The sequence below is a fragment of the Ammodytes marinus genome (genome assembly GCF_949987685.1).
Source record: "Ammodytes marinus genome assembly, chromosome: 4".
In the NCBI taxonomy this organism is placed as follows: domain Eukaryota; kingdom Metazoa; phylum Chordata; class Actinopteri; order Uranoscopiformes; family Ammodytidae; genus Ammodytes; species Ammodytes marinus.
The window spans coordinates 15,037,149-15,063,473 of record NC_137233.1 but is presented as its reverse complement, the minus strand read 5'-3'; the positions used below and the strand labels follow the sequence as shown (position 1 = coordinate 15,063,473).

The window sequence follows — 26,325 nt, the reverse complement described above, 5'->3', positions numbered from 1 at the left end:
CCACCAGTACAACAGCCTGGTACATACTAAGGAAAGGAGCACTGAAGCGGTTCTATAGGCTAGTGGTGCCCTTAGCCTTTCTAAGACATTTTGTGTTGGTTTTTCCTTTTATTTGTCATCTATCTCTCATCGCTGTCATGTCTGTTTGCACAGCTGGACAGCTGTATTTACCCTATTGTTTACACTGACCGCACATATCAGTTACTCGTGCTTAACCTGCACAATGCAGTATTCACCTAGTAGGCCTAAAGTATCAATAGCACTGGTAAAAAAGTGTTGTGGTACACAACTAAGCTCCTATTAGACAATTACAAACAATATATAAACATTAAATACATGGGTTATGGCATATACTCATATTAGTAAGCAGATATAACATTGCTTATTTAAGCACAGTATGTGCCAGCAATTATTGGGAAATAGTAATACCCAAGTACAACTGAGAAAAAAATATAAATGTTTTTGTAAACATTACCGCTTTAAGTCACATAATAATACCAGTAACCTATGAATTGGATTAGAATTGTCTAAAGTTGTTTGCCCTTTGCAATGTGATGGAAATAAAACCGAACACTTAACAGTTAACACTTATCCTACTCATGAAAGCAACAACCTCTGCCTCAAACACATACATACACACACACACACACACACACACACACACACACACACACACACACACACACACACACACACACACACACACACACACACACACACACACACACACACACACACACACACACACACACACACACACACACACACACACACACACACACACACACACAGGCGCAGACAGAGAAATGGCTTGATGTGGACCAGTCCTATGCCACCGTGACCCACTGAGCAGGCCCCGGGGTAGCCATCTGCTGCAGCTGGTCATAGGTCTCTATGGTTCTCAGGGCTAAGTTAAACACACATCTGATACAACACCAAGCCAGCAATTAGACCTGTGCATCCTGCTAGTACACACAGACACATACAGTATAGATGGGTGACGAATTGAAGGAAAAACCAACATAATGTATCTTAGTAAGGAACTCCTGGATCCTCTTACTATAGGGGTCAAGCATTGAGGCCTGTTCCACACATCTACTTACTGCACTTGTGGAGAATATTATCCTAATGCAAATGTCACTTTAGTCATGGTTTCTATTGAAACACTAGCTAGTTGAGGTGTCTTTGTGACTGCAGCTCCTGCCTTATAAGCCCCCAACATGTTGTTAATTGCTTTACTTTACCGTGTAGTGCACCTGTGTTGAGGCATCTGCATTCCTTATGCGTCTCCAATTTGATTATAAAATAATCACATGCCTACAGACACTCATATAGCATGTGTAGACTGAAAGTGCACGTACAAGGCCAGACGGCAAGTGAGAAAGTCCCACTGACACAAAGTGCTATCAGTAAATTAAATCTATCATGTTGAGTGGACCAACAAATTCCAAACTGGAGACAAACACTGAGGTCAGGTGATGATCTCCCGCCCCTCCCTTATACATCAATCTTCCGCCTCTCATCTCCTTCCCCTCTCCTCGCCCTTATCTGGATCAGCTTCCTCTCTCTCCTCCCTCTGCCCCATATCTCCTCCTCTTCCTCCACCCTGCCCTGCCTTATCTTCATCTTTCCCAATCTCTCTATCCGCAATACCAGTCTCCTCTCCCCCAATTTCAGAAAAAGCAGCGGCGCGTAGGTTAGTTGCCTACTGTTGCTATAGAAACCGCCCCCTCTGCTCTAGATTACAATGTGACTTTGTCTCCTGGGCCAGGGCCACAATGTCTGCTTGTTTAAAAAAAATGTCTGGCCAGATACATGCCTGCCTGCTTGTATGTACGCCCATCTGTCTGTCTGTCTGTCTGTCTGTCTGTCTGACTGTGAGGTGGTTCTTGTTCTTCTGCTGCATTTTTTTGTCATTGGCGACCGCCCTGTCATTTGAATGCCATGTATTGCATGTAGTTACACATTTTAACTTCAAGACGTCCTTTGAAGTAAAAGAGCAAAGGTAGGTGCCTTTGAAGCTCAAATATGTGAAGAGGACCCTGACAAATGATTTGGTCCGGTAAAGCATAGGGCAACAATATGCAGTTGAAAAATGGCTGGTATACACATAGAGGTTGTCATATGTTGGGGGTACATGTAATGACTGAGTGTGATCGCTGGGACTGAATCTTTTGAATTTTGATTTTGGTGAGCTCTCTTAATGGGCTGGCTGAGACAGGTTGACATTTGAGTGTGAGACAAGCGCTCCATCATGGGTGGAGACAGATTACAGTCATATTCATATCTCCTCTGGACACCTGCTAATGATTTTATAATTACAGAACACACTCTGTGCCTCCGCCGTGCCCTGGGGTGTGCACACAAGCATGCAGAAAGGCGCACACACACACTGTCTTACACAAACAAACACACACACACACACACACACACACACACACACACACACACACACACACAAACATGCATGCACGCACACCAACACACACACACACACACACACACGCACACCAACACACACACCAACCCCTTTCCTGGCCCTGATAGTCTACAATCATTCGTGGCACCAGTTTCCCTAATGGAAGCTGACATTATATCAAACACAATAAAGGATTTCATTTACTGCTCTTCATTAACCCACACACATTAGGCCATAAGGTACACAGCGATACTTACATACACGTACAGGCACACACACACACACCGTTCACTTAGTATGAAAAAACAACCAGAATAAAGAGAGAGATACTAAACAATTTGATTCGTCTGAGGAGAAGAACTGCTTATGAAAAGTTTGAACCAAACCTGTTATAGAGCTATAAATTCTAACTAATTTCATTATCTCCACCACTACAATCTGTCCTCTTGTCTCTACCTATCTCGTCCCCCTGTCTCTCTATTTTCACAGCAATATTATATCCCATTTCTGGGTGTCAAACGGCATTAAACTCAAGACATTGGAACAAGATAAACACTAGGCCACATAGGCCACTGAGACCTAAGATGGGGGATTGCAATCGACCAGGCTAAGCACATACTTGTATACTTAACACCAGTGCACGCCGGACACGCAGGTGCATTGAAATTTACGTATTTTAAGTCCGAAAATCTGGAGAACGAAAAATATAACGCAAGCACACAAGAGTACTTGTGGTAGAAGTACATTTTAAAATGAAATCCAAAATACAACGTCTGAAACACATTTGTTCAGCTCATTTATTCGTCCGGCAGGTTTCATGAAATATGCTTTTCAATCAGATGACAATTAATCATAGACATGTACAAATTTGTCAGAGATCTAAGAGCCCTTTGTCCACTTTGATCTTGAAAAGCAGGGGTTGCATGCGGATAAAATATTAATTCATGTTCTTTGTTGTAGCTTTTTTGATCCAGGGAATGTTAAATCATATCATTTACCGGCTGCAGGCACATTGCTTCAATGCAGGTGTGGTTCACTCCTGATGGTGAAGACATAGACAATATTCAGCCTCTAAGATAACAGTAAAGTTGAATAAACACTCAATGTAGACAAAGTCATATGGCAAACTCAGAAATAATTAAACCTCTCATTATATCCCAAAGATTTTTAAATATAGATGTAAGGTTATGGTTCTTTATTTCAAGAGCATCTCGGGACATAAGTCAATGTAGTCGATTTTTGGGAGGCACTGCTTTTTATTCTATGATTAAAAAAGTTATTTGCCAAGCGCCTGTCTATCCTGGAAGAAGCCATTTTGTGCCAAGTCATGTCCCTTTACCAATAAATGCAGGCATGTTGTATGAGGTGTCTGGTCTGAAAAATATGGCTGTTATCTTAACCACCGAAGGTCGCCCAAAAGCCTCTTTATAATGTCAAGTCAATAAAAAGAGTCAACTTGCAAACTGGAAATTAAACTGTTGGCCTGGGAGACGGAGAGAAAGAGAGACAGAGAGAGAGAGAGAGAGAGAGAGAGAGAGAGAGAGAGAGAGAGAGAGAGAGAGAGAGAGAGAGAGAGAGAGACAGAGCTATTGAGCTAGAGTGAAACTCAGATAAAGGAGTGCATGACGGAGGGCCTTGGGCGCGGCTGCCTCCCTCTCTCTCTCACTCCCTCATTGGCACGCTATGCATCTCCAGGCTTTTAAGCGATTAGGGAGCTGCTGAGACCATGGCGTCCAAGCATAGCTCCATGCAGATGTTCATTTGTATGCCAATAAACAAATGTGCCCCCAGATTAAAGCTCCCATACACAGTGCAAATTCAGCAAAGTGAATGACATTCTCCGTGCACATCTCATCAATGTCTTGCCCCCTCTTCAGACGAGGCAGCATGCCTCACTCCAACCGCTCACTCACTTCAAAGGCTCTCACAGAGATGGGCAGCAACCCATGAGATAGTAGTTAGGAGGGGGGGAACAAATGAGGAAGAGAGAAGTTTTGATGATTGAGAAATTAAGAAATACATAATTTGAAAAATATTAAGGTTACGTATGCCATGGTTATATTTCATGCCCCCAATTTCCCCCCATGAATCTGCAATTTCTGCTCTTTAAATCTTTCTTTGTAAACATCCCGCAGGTCACAGAACCCTATTTCTCTTCCTGTCCTCCCTCCCTCCCTCCTTTCTCTTTCTCTTTCTCTCTCTCCCTCTTTCTCTGCCATCTCCACTGGGCTGTCTCTTCCTTTCAGAGCCTGACACTTCCTCTTGGTAAAAGCAGTTAAATCAGTCTGTGAATATTCCCACCCTGCGATAAGGAAAGAAGGCTTTGTCCTGCTGCACTCTGGCTAATGTTGCTCGCCATTGTTGGCTGACAGGGCTCTATTGAGGAGCAGGTTTTAATGCTGATAGCATCGCCCCACTGCATGGACACAGTGCCAGATAAAAAGCCTATCCAACATGACACACGCATGCCAACACCTCCCAAACAAGCCCCCCCAATCTGATGATCAGATGAGAAGCAGGAAAGAGCTGTTGTAATACCAAATAAAGACAAATAAGATAAACAGGCCATGGCAATAGCAATGCTATCGTTGAGGTCCAGAGGGATTTGATAAAGCAAAATGCAATTATCCAGGTCTAACGTTTTCGCTGCATATGTAGCCGGGGTGACCAATCGCAAACGATCAGGCACTCAGCCTGGACCACACCGTCCAATCACACTGCAGCTTGGTTTGACACCGGAGCACCACTTATCTGAACAAAATGTTTCCAGGTTCCAAGTTTCCCTGAAGGGGTTGAATACAGCTTTTTCAGCCACTGCTAGTCCGTAGAGTAACGAGAAGTCACCACCCACCCCTCTTTGCAGGCTGACTGAGAGTGGCCAATCAACAATCAGCATCGACCGAGGGAAACCTGTTATTTTGGACCCCGTAATCATTTCCATCAGATGCCTTGCTGTCCTTCACAATAATTTGAACATTCAAATGACAAAAGGAAGCCTGCTTTAAGACATACGCAGACATACACCAAGGACAGAGGGGACAGAATACACAAACACTAAAACCCAGACATCTCTCCTCTGCTACAAAATAACCAGTCTGCCACCATGCACTCGCAAAACCACAACCAGGCCACTCAGATGCATCCCTTCCCTGGACACCTTGGAGGACAGTAGAACAAGGAAGCATTGAGCTTAACATGTTTAGCTTTTCAATTGGGACTAGCTTTGACAATATAAGTTGAGGCAATTTTTTGTGAGCACAAGATGATATTTAAAAACTGCTTCTTTTGTACAACCAATGGCCTAAAAGCCAATGGTATTCAAATTGCAATGAATCAATCCATACAAAACATCCTATTAAAAGTGTAAAAGGATTCTAATAACTGTTGTCCCTTAATTTTCTGTCAATAACAAAGCAATTCATGACCTAATGATCTAAACATTAAAAGTGAGAAGAATATAACTAACACACACACGCGCACAAAAATTATGTCTTGATTGCTTGCCATAAGTACATTTTTAAAAAGTGACCCTACTCTGACCAGCAGGGTCTTTAAATAACATTTCATGGGTGTTGGCCATGTGTTGAAATGGGAAAATTTAAGGTCTGCAGCGCGGCACGCTGGATTTCTCTGACTATTGATTCCCATCTCCTGTGAGGCAGGGGGAATCGATCAGGGGGATTTAGACATGGGGCCACTTTCTCAACCCCCCCCCCCCCCCGGGGCTAGCACGCTGCATCACAGTTGGCTAAACTCATACCGACTGAGGGCTTTCTGACACACCTGAACTTTTCTCCCTCTAGTTTTTTTTATTTTATAATTTTTTATCTTAGTGTGTCTCATTAGATGTTCCCGTACTTCAGCGCTATACTCCCATTCTGAGTCATCTAAGACTTCTTAGCCCTACCCGAGTGGAGAACTGCATGACTTTTCAAGAGGTCTCTCTACAAGCAGCAGAGAAATATTAGCAGGGAGACGTGGCGGGGGAAAAAGCCACAGATAGGAAATAGAAAGGAGTCGGATCCGGAGAGAAAAATAGAGGAGAGAAAAGAACATTTCTACCTTGGAGAGCTCCACTTAAACAAATTACATGGGTCTGCAATCAAGAAGCTGGAATTACCAAACCGCCGGGTCACCACAGCAACCGAAAAAAGCCTTATCAAAGCTACTAGAAGAGGAATAGGAAGTGAGGGGAGGCACCAGGATAGGAGAGCTCAGGAGGAGGGAGAAGCTGCAGTCAAAATGGGAGTTTAAGGTGACGTCTGAATTTACATCATTCTAATTGATCAATTGATCAAATTCAGCTTGAACCGCACGCACGCACGCAGACACACACACACACACACACACACACACACACACACAAACACACAAACACGCTCCAAGCTTTCTCTATTCTGGTGTGTGTAACCATCCGTTACAGAGGCATCTTAGTAGTGAGTATAGGTAAAGTTTCCATTGAGGCACCCCCACCATCAGATACATTTGATAGAGGGGTGGCTCTGCTAAATTGTATATGCTGTGTAGGAATTTCTCTCCACATAACCCCCTCCTCATTTATTTCCCTTCCAGTGGTGAGCAGATGGAAGTCTGTTCCATGGCTCAGGATTCAGTGATAACACTGTTTATGAGTTCCATTACGTGCTCGGCAGGCTGCAAGCACACAAGTCTCTGTACAGCCCATAGGGAGGGGGACAAAAGTGTTCACAATGAAAATAGATGCAGTTTTATTTGTGATATGTGGCTAGGCTTATCAGTGGTAGAAAATGAGCACTGTGCATGTAAAAAGGGGCTCACATTGCTATATTCCAACCTCTCCCTCTCTGGCCTCCGCTGTGGAAATCCTGTGTATATAACCACCTTCCTCACTACCACACACACACACACACACACACACACACACACACACACACACACACACACACACAATACAATAACACAAGCCAATTATGACTCTATCATATTTTCCTATTGGTTCATCTTAACTGATGACTCTATGACGACAAATTTCAAAATTCAGTTTGAAAAGCAAGTAGCCTACTAAAATTCCTACCCTTTGACAAATGGTCAATTTAAGTTTATCCAGTGAGTGGTGGAAACAAAGAGATGCCATAACACAGTAAAGTAACAATTATGAGAGTGAGAGGGGAAATATAACAAAGCCACAGTGAGGTGTCCTGCCATCTCTGTCTATTTGACCAGAATCTAAATATGAACCTGTCAAAGGCAGCCCTCAAGGCAGACTAATGTATTCTGTGGCTAATGGAGCCCGTAGCTTCGAGGGGCTGGGCTGAGAGTCGCCACAATGATTCTCAGTCATTTACTCTGAAGGGCCAATTATCTCAAATAGAGGCATTATGAAAGGAGCCAAACTTGGTCAAGTGAACAAACCCTTGCAACTCTAGCTAGTATAGTGCCCCCTAACACGCAAGGTCCTGTTCTTTCTCTGACGGGGGACCTATCATGACTTCAGGGCTGTGAATGTGGCTGACATACAGCCTAAATGTTGCTGTCATTGATTCTTTTTTACAATGTACAGGTACATTTACATTAATTCAAATCATCGTCAAAAAGATGTTCGAAAACGGTAAAAGCTATGGACTGGGGGAATAATATTTGTAGGTATGACAAAGATGAAAATACATGTATGAGGGGCAAGAAAGAGGTCAGACAAATACTGTTGTGTTATGTACGAGAGTGGGTGGCTGAGTGGAGATGAAGAAATAGAGAGAGAGAAGAATAGACTGTGTTTTCCTATGATGAAAGGCTTGATTGATTAGAGAGTGATGATTGCAGCAAATGGCCTGGAAGATGGCTCCATCTCCATCTCCGTTTCCCCTTTTCTCCGTCTCTTTTACCTTCTTCCCTCTCACTCACTTGCTTTCTCACTTACACCTCTCTCTCTCTCTCTCTCTCTCTCTCTCTCTCTCTCTCTCTCTAACTCCCTCTGTGCCTCTCTCTGTCACCCCCTCTCTCCCTGGATTCATCATGATGGCAACCCATCAACAGAGTGCCTCTCTCTCTCTCTCTCTCTCTCTCTCTCTCTCTCTCTAATGGCACAGCTATTAGCACTAATGCATTTCAAACGTACAGCAGCTGCCACATCACAATCTGATGGAAAGTACATGTCTTCCTCCGATCTCCACAATCTCCGTCCTTTCCTTTCATCCAATCTCTCGTGTCTCTGTTCCAATGTGTTGCACTTGGTGTCAACCCTCTTTCAGCTAAGTGCCAGTGGTCATCATCTGTAGCCAGCAGCATACGATGGGAATTGAGTGGTTAAACAACTGATTGACGACACCGATAATTGTTGGTATAAAAACATGTGTTTGAAAATCAAGCAGAAATGTTCATTTAGTAAAAATGTAGTTTTTGTTGCAAATAGCTGTGGCAAAAATTAAGCTGTGAGAGTGAAGAAAAAAAGGGGAAGTTGCAAGGCCGGTAAAAAGTGTAATAGAATTGCTGAATACTGTGAATTTTCCCACAGAGGGTATTTGTGATGATTTTGTGAAATAATATTGTTTCCTTCTGAAAAGATTGGTAAACCATAGGCAAACCATTACACAGTCCTAAACCCTCAGCATTAGTCATTGTCACTGAACCCACACACATGCAAGGCTTGAGCAAAACTAGGACAAGCTTAGAATTTCTCATACATTCAGAAGCCTCTGCAAGTTCATTATTTTTCTCTTATTTGGACTAAGAATAAATGGCAATCCACTTTAACATAGAGAATCTGTAACATATCTACAAAATTCAGAAATGATTCATAATCAAATTGTGATTAGTTGGGACGATAATTTAAGATATCTCAAAATGTATTTTTAGGGTCAGAATTTATAAAATGGTTATTCTAAAATGGTATTACAGATGTCACCAAGCTGTTTTAGCATACATTATAAAAACATGGATTCATATTGGGAGTGAAACCTGTCTTTTGAAGACTTATTTCTGATATAACCAATCATATTGTGGCTATCGAAATGCAGTTTAAGATATATAATTTGTCAAAATAAACAGCTAAAAAACAGCTTGCCATACACAATAAGCTAGTTCCAGCTGGCAATACCACTTATGGCATATGGTGCACAAACCTAATCTGGTGTTATTTCCTCCTTCATTGTTTTTACCACCAAATAATTTTCTGAAAAACCTAGCATATTTAGCCAGCCTCACCATTAGGCAGGAGGCTTAACGTCATCTAACTTATGGTAAAATTTAGATGCCAAAGACTTTGCCAGAGTAGCAATACTTCAGAATTTCCGAAATGTGAATTTCAGTAGGCCTATATAACCAGCCTTTGTTTTGTAAAGTATAATAAGGTTGATTTAGTGTATAACTGAACCCTTTTTTTTAGCATTTCTCATTATGAGTCCACAGAGTCTTGACTCAGAAAGAGACTAAGAAGAATAAAATAAAAGTCAATATTTATTCATTACTAGTTACTAAATTTGGCTGGCATCTCAGAATCAAAAAACAAAAATCTCTTTTCTCCTAAATAAGGCCAAGGTTTTATGAGATCATTATGTAAGCAGGCATTCAACCTTTAGCAATAACACAATAATTGAATTGATATTTCAACATCGGTCATCTAAGTGATAATGCGAAGAAATCCTATGAATAGTAGTCATTTTCTTTACATCATCTTTGGGCTGCTGACTTATGACATTTCAAGCGTCTACATGCTAAATGTGTATTTGCGTACAATTTTGAAATTTGAGTGTCAGGCCAAGCCTTCCCCAGCAGACCACCATTTTGTGGACGTTGATAAAGAGGTTGCTATTATTGTATTTGGTAGATTTCATTTCTGGGACAGAAAAAAAACTATTAAATTCAATAAATAATTTAGAATTGGTAATAATGTTGGCTTTCTCTAGAGAAAAGTAACATTTAAATCTCTTTGTAAACATTGTAAATAAAGACATCATACTAGGACAAAGTTAGGACCCAGGATTGTTTCATAATCCAATTCTGGATTACAAGAATTAGAAATAAGTGTTATGGTGAATTTGTCCGGATAGGCTTCTATAAAGCTCTTGCTTTTTGCCTCTCAATTTGCAGTTCACGAAACAGAAAATATTTTTTGATATTTGGCTATGAAGTTGCTGGTTCTCCCCTCAACCTCTTGAGTAATACAAAGCAGCACTGGAATGACTGCGTCGCCTTGGGATGACTGTGTTGCCAACACAATAGTGGAGTGTCACAGAGGGATGGGCACCTGACCTTGAGAAATCAACGGCAATCCAACCCTTTAATGTCTATTTCACAGGCCATTTCATTCCAATGGATTCAAACCCCTGAACGACCAGCACAACAGTTGTTACGATCAACATTTTGACATCCATAATGTCCAGCAGTCAGGATGGACAGAAAACTGTTCCTGTTAGACCAGGAAAAAGCTTCAATGTGTAACAGCTGCTATGGCAGCTGTTATGAGGAACAGGCGTGTCATTGAGTTTCTGTGATGTCACCAGTTTGGCGAAGCGAGCAGATGGGCTGGGCCAGGTACAGAATCTGCCGTTGATAAACTTATACAAATAGATACCCGATCGCCCACAAACACAAACAACCACATTAGGCTTTTCCAACCCACACTGGAGCACACACACAAATACACACACACACACACACACACACACACACACACACACACACACACACACACACACACACACACACACACACACACACACACACACACACACACACACACACACACACACACACAAACTGTATCAAACCGCACTGCCTCTCATGCATAAACACCTTTTCTCTTCATTTGACAGACTGCTCCACCCGCTAGTTTAAGATGCAACGCATTTCTCCTAATATGCCCAAAGAGCATGCAGCCCTAATCTAATTAGAGTGTCAGTCAGCGGAGTGTTCACCCAAAGAGAAATTAGAAAAGCACAAAATCTACAAACAGGAAAAACCTTCCTGCAAGGATGTTGCATTTCTATCTCTCCCACTCCTCCCTTCCTCCTGCCCTTGTGAGATTTATTTTTAAATGGTTTCACAGTCGCCCCTGCTGAGATTCATTACCTGGCCTGATTATAAAGGCAAATGAAATCAGCCCCGATACATTATTAATAGAAGAGCACCATTAGGATTAATTTGCAGTATTTGCAACAATGATATATTCCAATGGCTTTCATGCCTGATTAAGGACACGTACAGATATCAAATAATGTATATGAATGTGATGGAGGTGCAGAGGGGTGGGTATGAGGCTGTTGACTGGACTGTAAGAGAGATGGAAACAGGAGGAGAAAAAGGCAACGACTCAAAAAGGAGTAAGAGTAGAAAGAAGGCAGAGAGGAGTTTTGGCAGGGGCGGGGTGGATTAAAGAGAGTGCTGGCTTTTCCAGTTGAGGAGCTATTGATGCCACATTGGATGCAGCTACTTATGAACAGGTGTGTGGTGTGTGTGGTCACTATGACCCAAGCTCCACTTCCTGCATGGCTTCACATCCGATTGAAGTGCATCAGAGTTGGGCAAGGAGAGGCAGCCATCAACCCCCCTCAGGCCTAAGATGAAGGGACAGCAGCGCTGCACGTCCCTCCCTCAGACCAGCAGGGAGAGAGGGAGGGATGCAGTCCAGCCACGCCAAGACTACAGCTCAAGAGTGTAAGCAACCATGAATAAAAATGGACTGTGCAGGGGAGTACAGCTCATAATTATTCGTTTTAAATCAGTTAAAGCCTTTTCTCAAATATCCCCCAGGGGGCACTGGGTTAAAAATCCATTTGCGGGAAGCGTACCATGACAGCGAGCTCGTCTCCCTGGAGACAGAGGATATGACAGTAGGGAATGTGCATGTGTATCTGTTGGGTGAGAGGGTAAATATATGTGTGTGTGTGTGTGTGTGTGTGTGTGTGTGTGTGTGTGTGTGTGTGTGTGTGTGTGTGCATCAGTATGCATGGATGTTTGTGGGGCATTTGAGTGTTAGCAAATTTGAGAGTCAGTGGTGCACGCAGGCTCTCAAACACACGCAGACAATCGCACACAAACCAGAGTAATACAATATCTCCTTCCTCTGGATTTCAAGAGCAGATCTCTTGTGTTTTAAAGGTCAGCTGCAAGAGAATGCAAAGTTCAACCTGCATGCGGCCTGTAAAACAATACAATTGGAAGGCTATAAAAGACCATGAAAATTTGAGCCCCAAAAGTAAGCAATTATAATGTGTTGGGGGTGGGAGGGTACAGTATACATATTTGTGTTTGTGTTTTTTATTGTGTGTATGTAGGACTGTTTTTGTGTTAATAATTGTTTTTCTTAGTGTATAAAATAAGGTTCTATTAACACCTTGTCTCCTTGATGCTGATCACATTGTCGTTAAAGAGTTAAGAGGGGGACATGGCCAAACTGAGGAAATTGGAAAACAGATAGGAATTGGCAGGAAGACAGGAATATAAACCAGTGTGCCTGGAAAGGAAAAACGTAAGAAGAGGTCTTGGAGAAGGATGGATTGGAGCTGGTGTCCTACTTTACCGTCACACCGTCTTGCCATTCATGCTCCTTCTGAAGCTGCTCCGCCTCCCTGGCCAGTTTCTACAAGGAAACACAAAATAAGCAGTGTGAGTGTCAGAAGTCAATAGGACATTGATTTGTGTGTGTGTGTGTGCGTGTGTGTATGTGGGTGTGTGTGTGTGTGTGTGTGTGTGTGTGTGTGTGTGTGTGTGTGTGTGTGTGTGTGTGTGTGTGTGTGTGTGTGTGTTTCTTTCTGTGTGGATTTCAGAGAGAAAGAAAGACAAGCAGATGGGAAAAAGTGGAATGGCGACATTGTTTCCCACAAAAGCTACAGCTTTAAATGAACTGGTTAATTCAGAGGATTTGGGATTGCCAAACTCAACAATATTTTTCTCCCAATAGTACCAGTTCAAATTAAAGCAATGTATGGTTCCATATGCCTTGCTCGAAAACTGTTTGTACAATGCTTCTACGTGAATCAGCTAAAAGAACATTTTAAAAGGACTTTGGAAGAACCCAATTGTTACTCAAAATGTATTTTGTTTGGGCATTTTTAATGGAGATTTCTGTATTTGTATATTTCAAAAATTGTATTATTATAAATGAGGTCAAATCTGTAGTTGTGTTACATGTTGCTAAAGTGGAAATATGTGTATTGGTCTGACTGACAGCTAAGCGGCTAAGGGTGGGACACAGTGTAACTTAACTTGGTGGTAACAAGGAAAATAGGTATTTTCACACTTTTTCAAATCCATACTGGCCGATCTTGACATTTGCAGGTTAGTTTTTGAGCTGTGTACTTTCCCATGGTGGTATTTTGTTTGCCAACAAGATATTTGTTCAAGTTTCTCGATGAGAAGCAGATATTAATTCAAGAGGGCATGTTTGCTTATGATTTAAAAGTTACGGGTTTAGCTGAACTCCTCCTGTTGCCTTGACGTTCTGCCCACAGGCTTTTTTTAAACCGTTTTTAGCTGTATGGCCTCAGATGTTCTACAAATTGTAAACATGTCCCTCCGCACCGGTGTATTCCCACAGGCGCTGAAAACAGCAGTCATCAAGCCACTCCTAAAAAAGAACAATTTAGATATGACATGAACAATTATAGGCCCATATCTAACCTTCCATTTCTATAAATAAAATCAATGAAAAAGTAGTCTATCAACAGCTAAATAACTACTTAGCAATGAACAATTGCTTTGATGTCTTCCAGTCAGGATTTCAGCAACACCACAGCACTGAGACTGCTCTGGTTAAAGTCCTCAATGACATCCACTTAAACACAGACTGTGGCAAAAGTTCTGTCTTAGTTTTACTTGATCTCAGTGCTGCTTTAGACACAGTTGATCACAACATATTACTAGATAGGCTTGCAAACTGGGTTGGACTTTCTGGAACTGTACTAAACTGGTTTGAATCCTACTTAAAGGACAGAGACTACTATTTGTCAATAGGCAATTTCACATCTGAGCAAACAAATATTGAATGCGGGGTCCCCCAAGGTTCCATTCTTGGGCCTCTTCTGTTTAACATCTACATGCTCCCACTAGCTCAGATTATGAACAAGAACAAATTATGTTACCATAATTATGCAGACGACACACACATTTACATTACCATTTCACCAGGAGACTATAGTCCAATTCAAGCACTAAGTAAGTGCATTGAACAAATCAATGATTGGATGTGCCAAAATGTTCTTCAATTAAACAACGACAAAACTGAAATAATTGTCTTTGGTGCCAAAGAGGTCTGCTGCAACTCTCAGCTCTTTTAAATCAAGTCTGAAGACTTTTCTGTTTCCATTTTAACCTGTAATTTCTATTAAATGTATATGTTCTATTTCTATTCATTCGTTTTTAAATGTTTTATTCATTCGCTTTTCTAATATGTATTGTGTATTTTAATCTTGCCCCTGTAAAGCACTTTGAATGGCCTTGTGTCTGAATTGTGCTATATAAATAAACTTGCCTTATGTTAAGATGTTACCGCCACAGCAACAAGTAAATATAGCTCAAGATACTGTGATTGCCTATTTGTTGGCAACTGAAACTGTTTTAACTTTTTAACACCTGCACAGACCTACATAGACCAACAGCAAACCATACGCATAGTGTACAAATAGGCTTTAAGCTCTCTAGAAGAAGTCCCTTCATGAGACCAAGAAATGTCCAAAACATGGCATCCAATTCAAAGTAGATGTAAACAATGATTGTATGTAACATGAAAGTTAGTATTATTTTCATCTCAAATGAGTATCAAACACCATCACCCACTGATGTGCTTTAAAGTCTACCATCATTTCCCATGACGTAGTTTAGGATTATTTTTGAAGCAGCTTACTGTATATGGGCTTCTCATATAGAAAGGCATCCAAGTGTAAACTATGGTGAAGCCTTGGGGTCACACACTCCCTCACTACATCCCTCCCTCTCATGCCTCAGTATTTAGGTTTCCCCGAGCCTCTAGGGGGCGATCTTGTTTCTGTCCCAGAATAATGCGATCAGCCATAGAGTCCCAGGGCTATGAAATTACTAACCCTATTTAGACCCCTGCTACTGTTTCCAGCTCATTCATTTGCATTGCCACGCTGAAGGCACCAGTCTCCTACCATGGGAGGCGTTTTATCAACTAGAAACACACAAGACATAAACTCTCATTATAGTTAAAAGCTCTCGGACTTTATATTGAGAGCCCCACCTAACTCATCTCAGCAGACCCTCACACTCACGACCACAGACACACAATACAGCTGCACCTCCTCTCAACACAGGGCCCAGAATACTAGAGCCAGCTCTAAGGGATGTCATATATGTACGTTAGTAGAGAATAATGGTTTAAAGTATGTATATAATCCGATATATCACAAACCTAATTTGTCACATAAAATTTAAGAAAATCTGGATCTCTTTCCGAGCCTGCTCTCTGTGTCCTTATGCTTTTGCATACACCTTTAATCAACCTGAACAAGTCTTAAAAAACAACAATAACATTTTATTCAATTACTAACTAGACAATGGGCGACTGAAAGAATTGAATGAGCTTCTAATTAGCCCATTGAAATTATTACCCAAGAGTCCATGAGAAAAGACAGTAATTGTGCGGCTTTTAGTTAGAGAAGGTCGGCCTTGCTAAAGAGGATCGCCACATTCGTAATCTCTTGGTGAAACTATCAGAGCCACACTTTCCGCTAGGGATAAACACTGAGCAGCTAAACAATAATCTCATTGCATTTCCAGCTCTGAGATCAGTATTACAATTAAAGCCATATGATTTCCCTCTGTCATGACAGCTGGTATGTTTTTTTTTTTTTTTTTTTTCATCAATATGCATTATGTTCTTTTTGAGGACATCCAATATTAAGCTGCATATGCAGAACTGTTTCCATTTAATTTTTTCCCCCTTCAACCCTCTGTTATGATCTTTCATCTAGATACCCTTTCATCCCTTTGGCACAGTCCTTTCTCTCAGCATTTAATCTGTCGGTAAGAATCTCTACTTTGTCCCCTTTGGAAAATCCATTTCTCTCCCCCTGAGTAGCCCACACATCTTTCTTTTTTTTAGTCTTATGTTTTACCAGCTGCCTCTCCCTCTGTGTTTTCCTCCCTCTCCCCCTGGTAGGCCACCATTTCTCTGGGACCGTATCTCTTCCCTAGCAGTTTAATGCAGTCCCCCTGCTCCAAAACAGCCATGTGTCTTCATGTGTCTCTCTCTCCTCTGTGTTGGCCCAGATGGATGGGCAACACAAAACGCCAATGAATCAGAGTGAGAGATGTGGGAAGGAGGGGGGCAGGGATATATCATCTATGCTGGTGGCTGGAGCCCAAGCAGCTTAGAGCCCTGGATGAGCATAGTGAGATCAGCACAGTACAGCACAGATAAGCTCTGTATAGGCCCACACAACACAGCAAATAACACTACAGCATACGGGCACAGAGACACCGCAAGAGTAGACGACGCAAGCACGGCCCTCTCATGTTATCGCCATTGTAACCTTGACACAAAATGTATCACATGATGGGCCATTCGTCACTGAGCCTTCAGGCAAGGTCAAGAACCATAAACACAACTCTGTAATGGATAGTGGCATGTGAAGCACCTCCACAAGGTCTACGGCCTTAAACAACACACAATGGAGTGTCATTTGTACATAATGGTAAAGGTGACGGCGTAGTTGTACAAACAGCCTGACCGCAGACTTTGCTGCTTGGTGATGTTTTCGCTGTCCAAGAACCCCGACGGTGAAAAGCTGCGCTGCCTCAATGTGAACTAACAGAGCAGGAAGACGGCAGGGGGAAAGAAAAAATAACCAAAAGCTCAGCATGAGGCGATTCGGATCTTTAATATTCATAACTGTTCCATTTGCTGTTCCAGAGGGGAGCAGTTTAATCACTCAAAGTCATGTTATTTCTAGGGGAATGACAGCACACAAGGGACAGACAGCGTCATGCTGTGGTGAACGCCAACTCGACAGCGGTCCGCCTGTGTGATTGCTGCAGCCTGTTAGGCCCTTCCACTGAGCATTAACTTAAAGGGCACTCGACACACCACATTGTCGTCTGTGTGATCCGGAGGAACACTCCAAAACAGCCCCATGATGTGTGCGTTTGAGCGAGAGGACACTTGAGAAAACAAGACATGGCCTGTACGTGTGATTGCAGTCTTGAATCGCGGTACTCAACATGTTCCAAATGACCCCCTCAGCTCGGTTTCTGCAAACGCTTAAGTCACCTTGGGGACCAAAAGACTGTGAAATGACTCTGCTGAGGTCACTTAACCTTCTCAGAGAGACTTACGCCTCGAGGGAGGACCCTTAGTAAATTTTACAATGATTGGCTGCCGTGGACAGTGACAATCATAATGGCAAGCCTCTAAGCTGTTTGAAGAAAGACGTCTAAATATAGAACTGCTCTCTTAAGGGTACTTCTCACATTCCCAATTTTTTTTTATTAAATATCTAGACACAGCGTCATTAGACACTACATCTTCACACTATATAGTGACATATACAAGATCAGGAAGAATCATCAGCAATGGCATGTTTTACTAGAAGGGGTGTAAAACACATATTATATCTGTGGGCGGTATTGCTTCTGTGTTGTATGAAGACATATAAGGTCATTATCATCACTGACATGGCAAGGAGCAGTAAAGATTGAATGAAAACTGCTGGCTTTAATGGCTGCCAACATCAAAATACATCAAAATGTCAGCACTGTGCCATGGCCTTAAGTGCTGCTTCATGTGCTGTGGTAGTGCAGAGAAGAGCACTGTCATGCAGCAGTTACCCCATTAGGGGGCAGCAGACTGGGCATAGCAATGAGCCCGAGAAGCAGCAGCAGCAGCCAGTGGACCCTGTCAGAGTGGAGCAGTCTGCTTTAAGCTCTTCATTCTGTCTTCTCCACTCGGCCGGGATTAAGGCCAATCATAAGAATCACTGAGTCAGAACCGTCCCACAATAACAGATGGAGGGACTTTCCACTCCAGAATTTTAAAACATCACAGACAAACTCACTTTCACTTTGCCTCGCACCCTTGATGCAGCTGCCACCCCCCCCCCACCCCCCCACCACCACCACCTTTCTTTCTCCCGCCATTCTTTTATCTCTCCTCCTCGCTCGGCTGTTTTATCCTGCAATCATATATGCTGTACTCCATTTCTCTCCATCTGTCTCAGTTTACTGCCCTCAAACTTTCTCCTTCCTCAAACGCCATATTAATTCCAACATCACAGCCACAAACCAACTTCAAAACCTGTTTAATTGACTTCACGTAGGGAAGAGCTTGTTGGCAACGCAGTGTGGAATAGGAAGAAATCCTGAGAGCAGGTTTATATTGCCTGTGTTAGTACACAGTCCTGTCAGTGGCATGGCTGAAATGACATAACATCCTATTTCCAGCTCGGGGAACAAACTACTGTGAGGAGGACAGCCAGCGATAACAAGAAGAGGCTCTCCTCAGAGTTTCAGAGTGGCCAAACAATGTTGACGTCCATAATGAGTAGAAATAATGACCCTTAATTCCAGGTCCCTGGTTGAGTTGCTGCTGGCAGCTGGGCGTTGTAGTCCCTATTAGCTAACTCTGACAGAGGATCTGCATGGGTGGGTGGGAGACCCTGTCTTTGTTCTGTGATCCAAAGCACCCCGTGGCAGTGCCCGTTTGCAGAGGCTGTGTGTGTAGCGCTATTGTAGCATGTGCTGAGATAATCCCTGCCTTTGTCCCCCCCCCCCCATCATAATCTTTCCCCACCACAACGGAAATGTTAACACTCTCTATTGCATTTCCCCACTCATCTCAGTTCATTCCCGACTCCACGTTGCTGTTTCCACGGAGACCGTATCTGGAAGACGCGAGCTGTCACCTACCCACAGCAGCAACTCGCCAGCTTTTCAAAATCAAACCTCACGCTACACATGCACACACAGGCCCACAGACACACACCATATTTCCACTATAGATTGCCAACATTGTGCTGATGCTTCTGTGTGTAGTTGAATGGGTGCGAGAGAGGCAGCTGTCTTTACTCAGGAACAATACGGCAGCTCTCAGCTAAACTTCCACGTAAATGGTTCTTCAGAGTTTCACTGGATATAGAAAACCTTGATCAGAAGCTCTTGTGTAGCCCACTGATCATTCTACTTCTAAGTTTCTAATACTGTATAGCCTATGGATACAATCAAAATACCATTGTTAGAGAAACTGTCACAGGAGCAAACTATTATCTACTAATATATTACTGACTGCTGAAGTATCTCTATAAAAAAACAATATAAATTCTGTTCTAATAGGGGCAGTTTTTGTTTCATTTGAAATACTCAATTTGAAATAATATGCATGCATTCTGCTCATCATCAAACCACAGAGCCTTCAGAGCTAAGTGGGAGACTCATCATAGCACAGAACGGGGCAGAATACCATTGTGCTGCACATTATCATTCACCGACGCAACTAGGCCTGCTACTATAAATTCAATTATACCTCCTATTGGAAGAACGATACACACAGCTCTATCGAAATTGTTTACTCACAGGCACACACACACACGGACACACAGGTCACGATGAACACACGCAGCACAAATCTAGAAGACGTGAGAGGTCAAACAAGGTCATTGCAGGAACATCACAGTGTAAACAGCACACAGATTTGATCACAGGTAGCAGTGTGTCCTACAGACAAGGGCCAGCAGGGGGCTCAGGGTGAGCGTGCAGGTGGAGATGGTGCCAGGATGAACTCTGGCTGGTTTGGCTCACTGTCTCATTGTTTGACTGATTGTAACAGACATGCCCAAACTACTGCCTGGCCTTTCCTGCTGTTACTGGCACCAGTCGGACAACAGAGACAGAAGTGAAGAGAGGAAGGGAGCCGAAAGGGGACATTTAAAAAATAATAATAACTAAAATATTCAGACGTATTATTTCTCTAGCAGCCTGTATGAACTTTGAGTCCGGAATAAAGTATTCATTCATCTACCTTGCAGGTGACTGAGAAAGAGAAAATTGCATTCCCTGAAAATAAATAAGTCAAAATATTCCCAGTGACATTCCAATAGAAAAACGGGAGCACATGACTGCCCTTGTAGTTGCTACATCACCATGTTAACAGGTGTGTGTTTGCCTGCTTTAACTGCTTGTTTGGTACTCCTACCCGGCCGGCTGAGTGGGGAGGAGCTTAGCGTAAAGGCATCAAGATGCAGGAGAAATGTCTCCTTGATCAGAGGTGAGTGCGACACCAACGCAACAGAACAAGACTGAGAGCTGATGCGTGTACCGGCACTCTAGATTTCAACAATCTTATTTGTATCACATATTGACAAAAAAAATACATTGATGCCAAAACAAACAGATTATGTGCACAAACTCTCGGTTTGAGCTAGAGAACAATAGCAGGGGCTGAAACTGCTCAGCATCTCATTTGGGAAGCCAAGCATGATCATCACAGCGTACGTGATTGTGTGTTAAATGCATTTTACACAAGACACATTTCAATCACCAACAGGTCACAAAACACCCAACAAACTCCACACAGATGTACGTACATTCTGTTACACTTGCAATCAGCTCAAAATCGCTCTCACTAATCACACAATCAATTATATGCAGGTTTATATTATCGGTGCCCTTTCCTTTGGCATACTCAAACTGGCTGATGATCTTGGATGCAAATACAGTTGGAAAGGTTGCTGGGGTAGGGAGGAATCTGTTTGTGGGGATGTATCCAAAATACAGAAAAACAGGCGTGATCAGGGGATTTTGTGTTACTCTCATAAAGAGGTGAGAAGCTAATGTTAGACACACATTTTTCATTGTATTATATGAATAAGAGAACAGAGAGGGAGGCAGCTGCATTTGTTCCCTTCTTTTTTTTCACACAAAGCAATACCAATATTATCTCAGTACATCAGTTTAGCAACCTCCCTTTCACCTCAGCTCAGCACTGACTGCAGTTCAAGGGCAAACAGTTTATTTTTGCCCTTTACTTCAATCATCGTGCCTCTTGCTTAAGATTGCTGATAAAATAACAAAATCAGTGACACATTCTGGGTTTATTAATCTACTAAAAGGTCATGATGCATTACCAAAAATATATTTTGTAATGTCAAGCCCCCCCCCCCCTCCTTTTTTCCTGACAAAGTGTATGGCGTGTGACAAAAGCCTTGTCAATGTGCCAAAGAGTCCAGTGACAGCAGCTGGTATATGACAAACTGTATCATTGACAGTGTGTGGCCACGCAATTGTTCAGGATGTAAACACACCTTCAGTCATATTCATCCATGCAAACACATACACATACACACACACACACACACACACACACACACACACACACACACACACACACACACACACACACACACACACACACACACACACACACACACACACACACACACACACACACACACACACACACACACACAGTCTCTATCCAGTAGTCCAGCAGACATAAAGACAGGAAAAACATGCCTTCACGGCCGTCTCTCAAAGCAATTACAGCAGGTTGAAACCAAATTAAATTTGAAGCCTAGAGCAACACCAGCGACTGAATGTCTGACAGATATGACAAGGGAGGATGGGGGGTGCTGCGGGACCAGAGGGTGGAGAGGGATGTTGAAGAGACCAGGCAGGTGGTGGGTCACAGAGGAAGACTGAGCTGATTGGATAGGAGAGCAAAGAGAGCTGGTCCAGTAGAGAAAACATCAGGAGTGGATTTCTAAGGAGAATGCAGATGATTATAGCCATGATATAGCCCATTAAGTACAAACGGTGAATTCTATATGTTACCGTTGACTGATTTCAAAAAGCGCACCATATGTTATATGACTGATTTTCTACCTGGAGGGCATCGTGGCTGGCTTACATTCATTTAAGTGTGGCATGAAATTTGACAGCCTTGCATGCTATGGGTAATCCATCACAGTAAATGTGTTGTCACCTTTATCATAAGGTTCTGACATGTACAACTGGAGAGTCAGCTATTGAACAGCAACCTTTGAAATGCAGCAAATGACCAAATTCACACAATATTTTTTCTTGATACCCATGTATGCCTATTGTTTGTGTTTTTGAGTATATTTTGCAACAACAGGCTCCTGAATGATAAAAAAAGGGAAAAAATAATAATAAAAACACACATTGAGCAATACGAATACGTTATCTTACAGTGGAGCCAATTTAAGTTGATTTTCATCATGTAATAAAATGAATAAAACACCCAAGCTTAACCATATGGTATTGCTTTGGGAAATTGTCACGAGTAATGTAAAATAAATATGCGATTTGCAGTTAATGGACTCAAACATGCATTAACACTGATATCATTCTTTCTGAAAACGTGATATGGTTTATAATGCCTGGCTGCTGCACAGAGGAAAAATACATATGTGTCATTCCCTTGCAAATTATTTTGAATATAGTATATTTAAGGATTAAAGAAATACTGTATATACAAATCACAGAGGAAATTATAAAGTAATACAGTAAAACACCAACAGTGCCTAAAAAAAACGCAATTTTTTTAGCAGTCATCACACTGGAAAAATTATAGCATGTGGGTAGAAGTATACTATAATCTGTAGACCGTTTAGAAATCACAAACATGTGCTCGTTACAGGCATACAGATTAGCTTGGTTTCCAGTTCTTCAAGAGATATCATTTCTCCATTTTCATTATTCTAGTCCAAGAAATGACAGGATTAGTTGTGGCGGCTTTTAAACATCTGATGTTATCTTCCTCTCCTGGGTGAACAATTAATCCCTCTCACTTCCCTTCTTCTCATCACCCTCTCTCTCTCTCCATCCAGCCTTCATCTCACTGTTCCCCTCATCCTCTCCCACCCCACCATACTGTCTATCTCTCCCACAGGAGATCTTTTTTACAAGAGAGAAATGGAGCTAAGTGCCCCGGCATTTAAATACCCACAGTGTACTGTGGAGCTATATGAAAGGTGATGAGGTTTTCTCTAATAACTAGTCAATGGTTTACCACAGTATGTTCACACACTTACATTACAACAGTTCACACAGATGTTTGCTGTTATATGTTGTCGTGAAACTGTCATTGTCTTAAAAAAGGAAAATGAGTCCAAAGCAACATGTCTATACATGTATATGTTGTTCCCTAAATGTACAGTTTAGTTTATCTAGGCATATCTCAACACTCAAATTCCATTAGCTAAAGCAATATTAGATGGATCTTTAATCAGGCTCAGATTGTAGATACAGTATGATAAGTTATTTCCAATGATCTTTCACACTTGTATATATAGTAAATGGTTTCTGACTAACAAATAAAGAGGATCGTTTCCATTGGGCTGAGCATAACTAGCTTGCTAGCAGGTTTTTAATACGATAACGCTCTGAACATCTGGCAAACAATGTTGATGTTTGATCATTCTGCTGAGGCTCGTCCTTATAAAGCCTGTGTTGTCCGGAGCCTAGTGCTCCTGGTAGGGTCTCCCAAGGCAAAGTGGTCTCAGGTGAGGGGCCCGACTAAGAATGGTTCACAAAGACCCCATGGAAGAACACAATAGAGGAAGAGTGACCCTGCCCGGAGGAAGCCTGGGGCCCCCGTCTGGAGCCAGGCCCAGAAAGGAGGCCTGCCTGCGAGCGTCTGGTGGCCGGGTCTGCCACGGGGCCCGGCCGGGCACAGCACGAATAAGCTATGTGGCAACACACTCCTCTGCAACTGATGGGCCCACCACTCATCAGAGGAACCGCTGGGGTCGGGTGCGCTGCCTTAAGGGTGGCAGTGAAGGGCGGGGACCACGACGGACCAGACCCGGGCGGCAGAGGCTGGCTTTGGGAACGTGGAACGTCACCTCGCTGTGGGGGAAGGAGCCGGAACTGGTGCGGGACTGCTACGAATTAGATCTGGTGGGGCTTACCTCCACGCACAGTCTTGGCTCTGGAACCGTACTTCTGGACAGGGGTTGGACTCTATTCTTCTCTGGAGTTGCCCAAGGTGTGAGGCGCCGGGCCGGTGTGGGGATACTCACAAGCCCCCGGCTGGGCGCTACTACGTTAGAGTTTACCCCGGTGGACGAGAGGGTCGCCTCCCTACGCCTCCGGGTTGTGGGGGGAAAGACTCTGACTGTTGTCTGAGCGTACGCACCGAACAGCAGTTCGGAATATTCGGCCTTCTTGGAGACCCTGAACGGAGTCCTGCATGGGGCTCCGGTAGGGGACTCCATAGTTCTGCTGGGAGACTTTAACGCACACGTGGGCAATGATGAGACACCTGGAGAGGCGGGATTGGGAGGAACGGCCTCCCCGATCTGAACCTGAGTGGTCGTTTGTTGTTAGACTTCTGTGCTGGTCATGGTTGGTATATAACAAACACCATGTTCGAACATAAAGATACTCATAAGTGTATATGGTACCAGAGCACCCTAGGCCGAAGGTCAATGATGAGGATCTCATCTCTGCTGTTTGCGGATGATGTGGTTCTGATGGCATCATCGGCCTGTGACCTTCAGCTCTCATTGGATTGGTTCGCTGCCGAGTGTGAAGCGGTTGGGATGAGGATCAGCACCTCTAAATCTGAGGCCATAGTGCTCAGCAGGAAACCGATGGATTGTCTACTACAGGTAGGGAATGAGTCCTAACCCCAAGTGAAGGAGTTCAAGTACCTCGGGGTCTTGTTTGCGAGTAAGGGAACAATGGAGCGTGAGATTGGCCAGAGAATCGGAGCAGCAGGGGCGGATTATGTCTCCACGCTGGCCTGGGAACGCCTCGGGATCCCCCAGTCAGAGCTGGTTGATGTGGCCCGGGAAAGAGAAGTTTGGGGCTCCCTGCTCAAGCTGCTTCAGTAATAATTTGGTAATACTCCACCTGGAGGCCAATTCCAGGTTACTTTGTGCAAAATTATAGCTCAATCCTTCTCGTGTTCATTATAAATTCTCCTCCCAGTCCTGTCAAATAAAAACTAATCCCACAGCTTTCTTTCATGTCTGTCAAATGTGGAAAAAGCATACTCTACATTCGGATCCGCTAATTCACCAGAGTGACTGGTAATAAGTGATGTTATATTTTATTAGTGAATATATATTTTTCATATATTATCCTTACATGTTTTATCCAGAAAGTCAAATGAGAAAATCTTTTTCAACCTCGTCATCCAGATAGTGTTAGTCCCGGAAGTGTTTGGTCTAGTCCAGCAAAGAAATGTCTTTCAACAAAACCATTCTTCCATATATTCACAAGCATAGACAAATCAATACAGCTGGGTACAGAGAAACAATGTTGAAAGTTTAGTCAGTAATTGTTTTAACTTTTCAGAAACAGCTGACATATGGATGCTTTGGGACAGGCTTGCTAGCGAATAAGATAAACATGTTAATGGTTTGGTCCAGTTGTGTTCAGTTCTGCATTTGTTCACATTTTAAATGTGCATATCAACTGGAAAAAACACACACAAGTAACTGCAATGCATGTCCATTCTGTACACTATGTTGGCGGACAAAAACACTAAATGATGCTTTAAGACTGAGGTGGACATATTCATTCATTATATTGACATGTATGCCTGCTAAGAAACATATTAAATGCCATATCATACTTATTTTGTAAAATTCTCCACATCCTTTTGAAAACATGAATTTTTTATCTTTTTGGAAAGTTGTTATATTAGTTAACATTTGATTGGAAGCATAACTAGTGCCCACAGGATCATACTGTTCTTTCGGCTGAGAGCTAGGCTGGAGTTTCTTTTATGTCAGTTTTTTGTTTATTTTATGGAATCAAATTGGCTGTTTGCAAGCTCTTGTGTTCTGTTTATCTGACTATTAGAAAATAAAGCATCGCTCAGGATAAATGAACGAGACCACGAGGAGAGGTACAGCCGCGGGCATACAAGGCCCCTTCCCAGCCAGGACTAATCGGCCTAACAAGGGTGAAAACCCAGATTCGAGACATTTGAAACTTAAATGATCAAT

At 42.7% G+C, this 26,325-nt stretch overlaps 1 protein-coding gene across 1 annotated transcript in view; it reads right to left on the bottom strand.

The window, feature by feature from the left end:
- cacna2d2a (calcium channel, voltage-dependent, alpha 2/delta subunit 2a) overlaps positions 1-26,325 on the bottom strand; it is a gene marked incomplete at its 5' end in the record, with an annotated part of 142,254 nt that overhangs the window by 59,424 nt on the left and 56,505 nt on the right. The window contains one exon of the mRNA XM_080025334.1: positions 12,912-12,971. Within this exon, the coding sequence (XP_079881460.1) occupies positions 12,912-12,971 (60 nt within the window). The remainder of the gene's footprint in view (positions 1-12,911; positions 12,972-26,325) is intronic.